At 34.0% G+C, this 10,941-nt stretch overlaps 4 protein-coding genes across 4 annotated transcripts; 3 read left to right on the forward strand and 1 right to left on the reverse strand.

Moving 5' to 3' along the window:
• Nucleotides 1-431: 431 nt before the first annotated feature.
• On the forward strand, nucleotides 432-1,692 carry Tsp_04698 (putative protein neurobeachin; the record flags this gene model as incomplete). Its single annotated transcript, XM_003369229.1, has 7 exons — nucleotides 432-534; nucleotides 612-727; nucleotides 824-936; nucleotides 1,018-1,158; nucleotides 1,243-1,362; nucleotides 1,424-1,576; nucleotides 1,621-1,692. Coding segments are annotated over 7 exons (818 nt in total), but the record flags the coding sequence as incomplete, so codon positions are not given.
• Nucleotides 1,693-2,256: 564 nt separating this feature from the next.
• Tsp_04699 (putative beige/BEACH domain protein) lies at nucleotides 2,257-4,927 on the forward strand. The gene is made up of 9 exons (XM_003369230.1): nucleotides 2,257-2,317; nucleotides 2,821-3,044; nucleotides 3,116-3,205; nucleotides 3,292-3,469; nucleotides 3,553-3,654; nucleotides 3,707-4,114; nucleotides 4,225-4,541; nucleotides 4,596-4,750; nucleotides 4,813-4,927. The coding sequence occupies exons 1-9, from the start codon at nucleotides 2,257-2,259 to the stop codon at nucleotides 4,925-4,927; spliced, it is 1,650 nt and encodes a 549-aa protein (XP_003369278.1).
• Nucleotides 4,928-6,594: 1,667 nt separating this feature from the next.
• On the reverse strand, nucleotides 6,595-7,671 carry Tsp_04700 (60S ribosomal protein L13a; the record flags this gene model as incomplete). The annotated part of the gene is made up of 6 exons (XM_003369231.1): nucleotides 6,595-6,730; nucleotides 6,797-6,919; nucleotides 6,984-7,129; nucleotides 7,191-7,292; nucleotides 7,343-7,408; nucleotides 7,599-7,671. Coding segments are annotated over 6 exons (594 nt in total), but the record flags the coding sequence as incomplete, so codon positions are not given.
• Nucleotides 7,672-10,049: 2,378 nt separating this feature from the next.
• Tsp_04701 (hypothetical protein) lies at nucleotides 10,050-10,480 on the forward strand. The gene is given in 3 exon segments (XM_003369232.1): nucleotides 10,050-10,100; nucleotides 10,111-10,233; nucleotides 10,256-10,480. 3 exon segments carry the CDS (start codon nucleotides 10,050-10,052, stop codon nucleotides 10,478-10,480), a joined length of 399 nt encoding a protein of 132 aa, XP_003369280.1.
• The last annotated feature ends 461 nt before the right edge of the window (nucleotides 10,481-10,941 follow it).

Raw genomic sequence — 10,941 nt, forward strand, 5'->3', positions numbered from 1 at the left:
TGGTAAAAAATTTTAATATTTCCATATCCGATTGCTGAATGAATAGACCTTTGTGACTCCTCTGACAATTGACTGATAGTGGTCGGCTTTGCTTTGGCAAACAATACTTCAGGGGCTATTGTTCGTCCTCTCGTTTGCAGATTATCATTTTTCCATTACAATTGTTCTTTTCTGGGCTTTTCAATAGTGATCCGTCCATCTTTTCGATCAGTCGATGAATTAATTGCAAAATCAAGAAAACAGTTCACAATTTAACCAACAACAACAACAACAATAATGATAATAATAATAGCCTGTCAGAAGAGGATAATGAATATGTATGTAAAAAACAAAAAAAGATTTGTTTTTCACATATTATTTTCTTTTATTATCTTTTAATATGATAATTGTTTTAATTAATTTTAAATCTCGATGAGTTGTTTTTATTTTAGCAGCGATTATGTTTGCATTTCCAGACCAGAATACTGTCAAGAAAGTGGTCCAACGTTTGCCCGCAGTTGGCGTGGGACAAAAATACGGAATAGCTCAGAGCCGGTGGAGGAGAAAAATATATATTTTTTTTAATATATTTCATTTTATTTCTATTTATTGTTTGTTTGTTTATTTTGCAGAAAAGCATCTTTGATGACCCCTCGTCAATTGTTCAAACATTCAGACATGCCACAGAAATGGCAACGACGGGAAATATGCAATTTCGAATACTTGATGTTTTTGAACACTATTGCCGGTAAGCAGAAATGCTTGTTTGTTTGTTTGTTTATTTAAATTATATTTTCGAAAGCGTAAAATTGTCCCTTTTTTTCTTGACGTTTCATGTTCACAGGACGCACGTACAACGATTTAAATCAGTATCCTGTATTTCCGTGGATATTGTCCAATTACGACAGCGAAGAGTTGGACTTGAAGCAGCCGGCCAATTTTCGGGATCTTTCCAAAGTTGAGCAGCATTTTTGAAATTTGATGAATATTTATTTATTGTTTTTTTCTTTCTACTTTTTATATTATACACATGTGTAGCCTGTCGGTGCTTTGAACGACACTCGTCGCAAGTATTTCATCGACCGTTATCGACAATGGGAACATGATAAAATTCCACCATTCCATTATGGTACACACTATTCAACGGCTGCTTTTACGATGAATTGGCTCATGAGAATGGTTTGCTCAATTTGTTGTTAATATTTATTCATTTTTTTTCTTTGTAAAATTTACTTTATGTTTGTTTTCTTTGTTTTGTTCAAGGAACCATTCACGAGTCTTTTTCTCAGTCTTCAGAGTGGGAAATTTGATCATGCCGATCGGATGTTTCACAGTGTTGCCGAATCGTGGAAACATTGCCTGCGTGATACGCACGACGTCAAGGTGGTTGATTTGTGCTTTATTATTTGTTTATTTATTTATTTATTTATTTATTTATTTCCAGGAATTGATTCCAGAGTTTTTCTACCTGCCGGAAATGTTTCTCAACATCAACGGCTATCAGTTGGGAAAACGTGACGACGGTTCTCTTGTTGACGATGTGATACTACCGCCTTGGGCAAAATCGCCTGAACACTTCATTACCATTCATCGTCAGGTATTGAATATAATATAATTTTCATATCAATATTCATCTGTTAGTGTTCGCATCTTTTCGCTTGGCAACAACCAGTCAACTATGTCATGCTTGGAAAAAGCCTTGTGATTTGCTGATTTTTCACTAATAGCACAAATTGTTCGGTTGCATTTTTATATAAGCTCGAGTCTTTTTTTTCATTTAGTTTTTGTCACAACGTAACTTTGCGGAAAACATAACACGCACTTTTTGCACATTTGCATCCATGAATTCACTTTTCAAAATGCATTTTCAACAACCGTAACTTGTGTATACTTGTTGTTTGTTGTGTATGCTGGTTGGTTGAATTTCCATGTTGATGAAAAAAGAATACAATTAATAATTTCGTGTACAATTGTTATTGACAAAGTGATTACGGTTTCCCACGGCCTACATGTCTAGACAAGAGCAATCTACTGACTTCTTCCAACCGACGCGGTAGTCATGGTCGTTTGACAGCTTGTCAATCAAAAAAGCGACGGTTAAAAAGCCCACACTGTTGCTTACACTGTTGCAATTGCATTCAATTTTGCACAATTCAGGAGCTGCTTTCTTTTGTTGTAAATTTAAAATTTTTTTGCCACCGAGCGAGGGTCGTTTTTGCAACTTGTTCATGCAGTGAAATACTGTACCGAAATGAAAATCCTAGCTTGTAATGGAAGATGAAGTCTTTTCACATTGGCATTGATGTGAGTGCAACGGCTGATATCAGTCAGTCAGTCAGTCAGTCAGTGAATCAATTGTACATTTCATTTCATCATTTGTGACGCACGATCCAATGCAGGCTTCCAATAAGCAATCAGGGGAGAGCTTAGATGTGCAAAAACAATTCTGTTGTGCGTTGCAAAAATTTACAAAATTGGGCGTGAGAGAATATATGAGGAAAAAAATATTTTCTTTCAATAAAGAGTAAAGTTGTAACAGTATAACATTTGCATGTGAATGTGACATGACGCTAATTTCTTTTTCTTAATATATGTTTTGCACTGTTTTGCAATATGGATTTTCAGATATTGTGCAAATTGAAATATATTTATTAAAGCAGTTTCTGCACTTTTATTTTTTATTTCTCCTCTTTATAATTTGTGATATTTCTGTTATGTGATATCATCATTCTCTTTGCAAGTATTTTGCCACATACGTCCACATGGATTGTTTGTTGGTTTTTGAATCAAATAATAAATAATACTTCACGTTCTAATTTATACCAGAGAATTTTTTCTCAGTTCACACAATTGCACAGCTGTGGTCAATTGTTTTACATTTTGTTACTTTTCAACAGGCTTTGGAATCAGATCTAGTCTCTTGCCAGTTGCATCAGTGGATTGATTTGATTTTTGGTTACAAACAGCGAGGACCGGAAGCAGTTCGAGCTACAAATGTTTTCTACTATTTAACTTATGAAGGAGTGGTCGATTTGTCCAGCTTCGATGATCCAATGATCAAAAAGGTTTGCCGTGTTTGATTAGAGAGAAATTATTTTCCACATTTCAAGTGGAGCATGAAAATTTTCTGTTCAAGGCATTGGAAAATCAGATTCGAAATTTTGGTCAAACTCCTGCTCAACTGTTATCCGAACCGCATACACCTCGCCAATCTATAATGACAATTGTATTTATTATATTTTTTATACAATTTGTTTGACCATTTCTTCATTTTGTTGTTTCAATTTTCAATTATTTCAATTTATTATTTAGAGTCCGTTGATGTTCCAGCCTGTACCGGATGATATTTGTATGATTATGAAATTTATCAGCAACAGCGCTGTTGTGCACTTGTCGGCTAACACTCATGCGCAGTTGCCGAATCCCACGGTCGTGAGCATAACTGCCAGTCTTGGCTTTGCGTTGAATCGTTGGAACAACAATTATTCCGGTATTTTTATGGAAATTTTTGAATATTGCATTCAATTAGGTGTCATTATATATATATATATATATATATGTATTACTATGCAGGTAATTTTGGTTCACATCTCGCTCCAGTTGGAGTGGAAACTGCTGGCAGTACTCAGAATTTAGTTCCACCTAACCTACCTCTTACTGTCGACCCGTTGCTTGGTATGTGATCAGACGATTATGACGATTTTCTTATCTTATCTTATCATTACAGCAACAGGAAATCCTGCTTCGCCAGTAGCTCGTCGGATGCTCGGCGATTCTCTTGATCAACATTTGACAATCAAGTGGAACAATTTTGTTACCACTTGTGATTCGAAATATATTTTCGTTTGCGGCTATCCGGATCATAGTTTCAGAGTGATCGAAACGGAAAACGGTACTTTTGCCGCCGTCGGTTTCAACGTGCTTGTGTGTGTTGGATTGAATAAAATGATTATTCATTTAGCTCGTATTCGACAAGTGATTTTTGGCCACAAAGCGGTTGTAACTTGTCTGGCGCGTTCCGAGGCCAGTACTGGTATCGATTTCTACATAGCGTCAGGTTCTTCTGACTGTACTGTACTGTTGTGGCAGTGGAACGTGAAGAGCAGTTTTGTCGTTGGAGAGCAAAACATTGCAGGTAAAAAAAATACAATAAGCTGTATTGTTTGTTGTTCATTAAACGAAATTTCAAAAATGCTAAGCAACAATATGCACAGTTGATCATCTAAAATTTGTTTGTTCATTCAGGTGAATCAGCGTCGCCCAAAGTGATTCTGATTGGTCATGATAGTGAAATTACTTGCATTCACGTCAGCGCAGAACACGGTCTCGTGTTGAGCACATCCGCCGGTGGTCCGCTGTTGATACACACCACTCAAGGTGATTTGTTGAGATGTTTGCGACCGGCTGAACAGGATCAGCAGCAGCATTCTGTTGGATCTCCTCGAATTTTACTAATGTCACGTGAATGTTATGCAGTTGTTTGTTACGATTTGGGAAATTTGTGTCTTTTCACCACCAATGGGCGATTGATCAGTCAACTGAAAACAGCTAGTCATATAACAGTATATTATTAATACGTTATGTTGTTGTTGCTTTTACTTATTTTTACTTTTCAGTGCATGTGCTTATCACGAGATGGAGAATATTTTGTTACCGGCTCTGAGGAGGGTACAGTTTCAGTATATGCAACGGTCGATTTGAAATGCCTGTACGCTTACAGTGCATGTGACGGTGCCGCTGTTCGGTCAGTAGCTATTGTGCACAATCACAGGTAAAATCAACAGAGAGATATTATTAACAATTTTTTTGATGGTTTATTTTATCAACATTTAGGCACATCGTTGCCGGACTGTCTAACGGTGCTATAGTTGTTTACAACGTTGATTTTAATAAGTGGCATCACGAGTATCGTCACCGTTATGTCCGTACTTCTGCTCCTACTAGCTGAACTGAAATTGACTGAAACTGAAGGGATGAATTTTCCTTCTTTTTTTAAAAAAGAAATTAACCACTGATCATCATTCTGGTTGATTACTCAAAAATTAATGTTTTTTTTCAAATCATATCGGACCATTTGTTGGTTTCTTTTTTCTTTATTATTATTTTTTAATATCATTTCCTTGCCTGGTGGTTTGTGCGAGATAATTCAATTAATTCACTGTAAAAAAAGATGACTGAGGGCAACAATAATTAATAAAAATACTCTTCTTCTTGTTTCTACTATTTCTCTGTCATTATTGCTGTTTTCACTTTTTGTGAAATTTTCTTTGTCAGTCAGTGATGGATGATAACTTTTGAATATGCACACACATATGTAATATGCAAACAGCAGCAGCAGCAGCAGCATTCATTTAGTGAAAAAGAATGTCTGTGACGAATAACCTCTTAGAGGTGAAATGAATGTCATCTTGTTTCAGTCCTGTCAAACTTTCGTGATCAGTAAAATCAATATGAACACACATTATTTGCATTTTATCATTGTATGAAAAAAACACAAAAATAAGTAAACAAATAATTAATTAATTATTTATTTATGTAATAGTTAAATTACAAAAATTTAACTTTTATCATTCAAAAAATAACATCGTTGCGTACATTCGCGCGTATTCATCATCATCATCATCATCGAACATGCATATATGAATATGCAAAAGAATTTAGAAAAGAGTTCAAGAATATTTTGTATAATCGATGGATGGATATGTATGTAGTATACTTTGCAAAAATAAAATATTCTTTCATTATGATATTTGAAATGCTGCTTCCTTCAAATGCAGATGCTCAAGCACATGCGAATGAATAAAAAATAAATATCAACAATCAATCTAATCACTCGTGACATTTTACATGTTGTTTGTATGTAATTTATTTAATAATTTATCCTGTAAACGATGAAAAATCTGCATTATCAAAACGACACCTTTTTGAAATAATAATTCAATTTTTTGAAACTTAATGTTTTGTCATTATGCATAATGTATACGTTTTTTTATTTATTATCATTATTATGCAATGCAAATTGATTTATTCATAAATAATGTCGCACTTTCATTATTTTTCCAATTGATACATATCATATACATCAACAGTGAAAAAAAGCACGCAAGACAATTCTTAATCACCAAAGCTTTGCGCTTGTTATATAACAGTCATGAAATTCAAATTCTTCAAATTCTTCAGAATAAATTAATCATTGTGCATATTCGTTTGTATCATATTTGGTAACTATCCACAATTATAATTCATATTCTCTTGATACTTTTTACAGTTATTCTTAGCATACATTTATTAATGATAAATATTTCTAAATGTATGTGAATACAATGCTTTTTGAAATTAATACTGAATTAAAACATACACATATCAAAACCTTACAATCATTCTACACAAATTTATTAATTGCAACTCCATCGAATGAATTTATAAAAAAACTGTATCACATTTTAGAATACAATTTACATTGTTATAATCTCCTTTTTTTCTGTTAACTATATTACATTTATAAACTTTTCAAGTATTTTTCAATAGCGTATGGTTTTCTATTTTTGAGAACTTTTTTTTCAAGAGTTCATCAGCTATTCAGCTGGAATAAAAAATAATAAATTTCAACTATAAGAACTGATCAGAAATTTATTCCTTTTATTCGTATAAGAAGTTCTTATTCACTTCACTTGCATCCATATGATTCGATTATTTTTTGATACGGAGCAATTTTAGCCTTTGCCTTCTCCTTTGCTTCACGCTTCAATTTCTGCAATAAAAGTTATACATATATATATATATGTGCATGCTTGCGTAAAATACTTTTAAAGCTTACTGATTCCAATTTTTTCCGTTTTACAAACACTTGACCTTTTGCTTTACGCTTGTCTTCTAACAATTTTATGACAGATTGATACTTCCATCCAACCTCATGCGACAGCCGATTTAAATCACAATACTAAATAAATCTCAAATTTACATTAATAGGAAAGTTGGAAAATACCAAAGTAGATAAACTGTACAGCTCGGCGAGGTTTCAAGCATAAAACACGCATTGCAGTTGGAACCACTCTCCTTTTCACATGCTGATAAGTCGGTGGCACACCTTCATAAGTTCGAAGCTTTCCCAAGGCTTGTTTACCACGGTACAACTTATGAGGAAGCATTCCTGAAAACAATTCATATCTAACGTATATTTCAAAAAAAAACTAATATATTTCTAAATGTACCTCGAACAGTACGCCATAATATTTTACTCGGTGCCCTAAAGTGAAACGGGCCTCGTGCTGGATTGATGTTACATCTCTTACGTAAAAAACTCAAATATTTCACTACAAACTAAACAATAAACAACAACACTTTCAAATACAATTAGTTTTACATTTATTGCGATAAAAGCTTCCGGAGATGTTGATACCTTCACATCTAACTACCACAATTTTCTGGCCTAAAAGCAACAATAATAATAAAGGACATAAATAATGAAATTGCACATAATCATGCAACGAAGCATTAAAATACCACTACATACTAATAAAAATTTTAAATTTATCTATAAAACATTCTCAATTTCATGATAAAAAATATTTTGAAAAATTAATCATCACCTAAAAATAGCAAAACAATAAAAAACATACCAAGAAGCAACTGCTTGGCAATAACAGATGCTAACCGACCCAGTAGATGATCTTTTCCATCAATAACAATAGGCTAAAACATATATTATTAGTCCATAGTATTTTTTTTTCAGTGTAAAACGATTGGAAACATTTACATTTGTACTAAAGAAACAAAATCGATATACTTTACAATAAAAATTCACTTTATTACAACAAAGATTCACGATATTATACAACAAATAACAACATGCAGCATAAGAAAATGTACGATTCTTATACCTTTACGCTAAATCCCATTTTGATCTTAGTTTCTTCACTCTATCTATAAAATAAGAAAAACTGCAGATTAAAATTCAATCAAAGCAACGCAAAAAATTTATTCTAAACACGGAACATATTAATGCAGATTAAAGTGAAAAACGTGAGGTATCCAGTAATAACAATACAGCTAGCAATGACAGGATAAAAAGGAGTAGCTTGAAATGCCTAAGTTAAACAAGAAAATTTAAAAACCGACGTTTAACTTTGATATTTGCATAACTGACAACATGTTACAGTAAGAATGAAAATAAAGAAATGTAAAATATTTGTCATACTGTAATTAAAAGAACAAAATTGAAAACATAACAGCAGATGAACGTAAACATAGTTTTATTAGAAATTTTTATTTATCTTTTCATTAAAATTCAGCACGTTTGCTGATGTTTCAACTATTTGCAGCAAATTTGCATTTCAGTTTTTTTATTGCAAACTTTTAAACTTTAAGATATGAATATATTTAAATAAAACATTTAAAAGAAGAAAAATAATGCTACCAAAAAAAAGCTTTATTAGAATGCTGTGAAATTCTTCATTTTTATAATATATGCCATATATGTCACTTAACGCCAGAAAGCATACTGAAGAAACAGCATAGAAAACAGCATCTAGTGAAGAACAATATACATTGCAAAAATTTGTGAATTTATTCTTATCAGTAGGTATCTTCTATTGACAAATTTTCTGAGGATCAATACAAATGCATCATGATTTCTGGCTTTAATGCAGTGGAACCTACACCTTTTAATACAGTTTTACTAATGTAACCTGTATAATCGGGGCGTTGTCGCGGCCGGGATTTTTTTTCAGATTAAAGATGTTTGCCCCAATAAGCTGAAAAGTAGTGCAGTGTATTGTAATTTCGTTATTCATCAAACAAAATGTAAACTCTTTTGAGTGTCCAATTACACTAAATTTGCGTAAAACAGATAGGTCAGGTGTTCCTAACTGAATACATAATTCGAGACGAACGTTAAAGAATGTTTTATTTGTTATTTTCAGTCTAACAGGTACGCTTTTGATCATGAAACATTCTTCAACCCTTATGTCATGCAAATAGTTAATTATAATTTGGTATAGAAACACTCGATTTTTGTTTGGTGCAAAATTATGGTACAGTGGCATTCATCAAAAGCCTACTGCAAACTTGGTAGCTGATGCAGCATCTGCGGTTGCTTTTGGAGCACGTAGTCCTTCATTTTGCGCAAGTATGTTGCAAATTTGGTCTTCGAAATAATCTTTTCTATCTGATGAGCACTTTCAACATCTTCCGCTTCATCACTGTTGATTTCACGTTCTTCGAAATAGTCGGGCTATTCCGAATTTATTCGAGACCTAATTTCCACAAACTCCGCCCCCTTTTGTGATTGGCTGTACGCTGATAGGTTGCATGCGATTGATCGGCAATTGGCTAATGCCTTCTACTACTTTATTAGCTAATCTTTATGATAAGTGATTGGGTGAATAATATTGTTATTTGATTAGCTATTAAGCTTTGATCAAGGATTGGGTGATTGTTGTTTATCAACCATTTTTCCAAATATGGGTACATTACATTAAATTACCTTATATGGACATAAAGAAGCATTTACTATTTTTCAAAACACGGCTTTTTAAAATATGGTGCTAGCTATCTTTTATTGCGCTAAAGGAATTCTAACCAACAAAGTTAATATGCTTAAGACTAATGGTTAACTTCTTTACATTTGCATATTCTTTGTGTATATTGTTAAGAACAGCATTTAAAAAAAAGTCTTTCAACATTTGAACATGGCTTTAAATCCGTGGCCATCTTAGTCAATAACATTAATGATTCTTCAGTTTTACATTTCATTGCTCACATAATAACTTGGTTTTGTAATTTTATTTTTTCACATCTATGCTAATCAGCGGACTGCTTTGCACAAAAATATTTCTGCTTTTCGCCACAAGCGCTTCCAAATTAGGGAAATGTATAGTATACAGCTTCATGTTACAACAAACAAATTTGAACTATATTACAATATATACAATGGACAAAGACAAACTATACAATCATAAAGAATAAACAATATATACAAGAATAATGAATAAAATACATACAACAATAATAAATAGTGCAAAAGTGCTATAATCGTAGTGGTTCAAAAGTATGATATGATATGATATGATATGGCACTTAAAAAATGTTCTACACTAATTTCATTACGAAGCAATTTACCCGTAATCGCAGCTACCCGTCGCTACAGGAATCCGTAAGCTGCGTTACGTCTTACGGAGACCCTTCCATGTGTATAACCATCATCTATTTGCTGCACCACCGTCAGGGTCTTACCCTGTTCATCAAAGATCAGTTGTAAAAACTGATAAAACCCCAGGTGGTGCTTTCGTGCGCTTTTGTTCATGCCGCTGCCATGTTCATGCCAACCTTCCAGATGGTTGTTCGTCCGCACAGACACACCATGAATGTTCCAAAGCGGAATTTTAGTGGCCGGAAGCCACTCTTGCTGGAAATACTGGAACAAGGCTTCCACTTGACCCGACGTCCCAACATTTATGATTTCGAAACCCGTGGGTACAAGGTGCACCGGCAAAAATGCTAATGCCATCAGCACTTTTACCTTTTTTCTTACCGCCTGATTATTCATATAATCAGTTCTTAAACCAAGCCTGCCGACCTGCCGAAGCACAGCTTGTGCTCGGGTGTTGGGAAAGTTGCCTTGAATTGCCGGGATCAAGGCTGTTTCGAAATCGCAAACAAATTACGCCAGATCAACTTCGACGCCAAGTTCTTCCGCTTTGGAATGTAGTACTTAAATATTCGCCTATCCGCGGGCAGATCTTTCCTAACAGTCAAGCAATATACGACGGGTAGCAGTTTACGCCTCAGGAAAGGTAAACAACTCGTCGTACCAGCAGCGGACAATCTAATGCGTCCCATCCCGGCACCAGCAGTTACTCTGAGCCAGCAGCCACACACCAGCCTCGTTGGCAAAAATTTATATCATTGGTCGGCGAATGAAACATTAAAAATTGCGCACCGGATTTCGTGGTCGTCTGCTGG

The sequence above is a fragment of the Trichinella spiralis genome (assembly GCF_000181795.1).
Source record: "Trichinella spiralis strain ISS 195 chromosome Unknown Scfld1557, whole genome shotgun sequence".
Classification (NCBI taxonomy): Eukaryota; Metazoa; Nematoda; class Enoplea; order Trichinellida; family Trichinellidae; genus Trichinella; species Trichinella spiralis.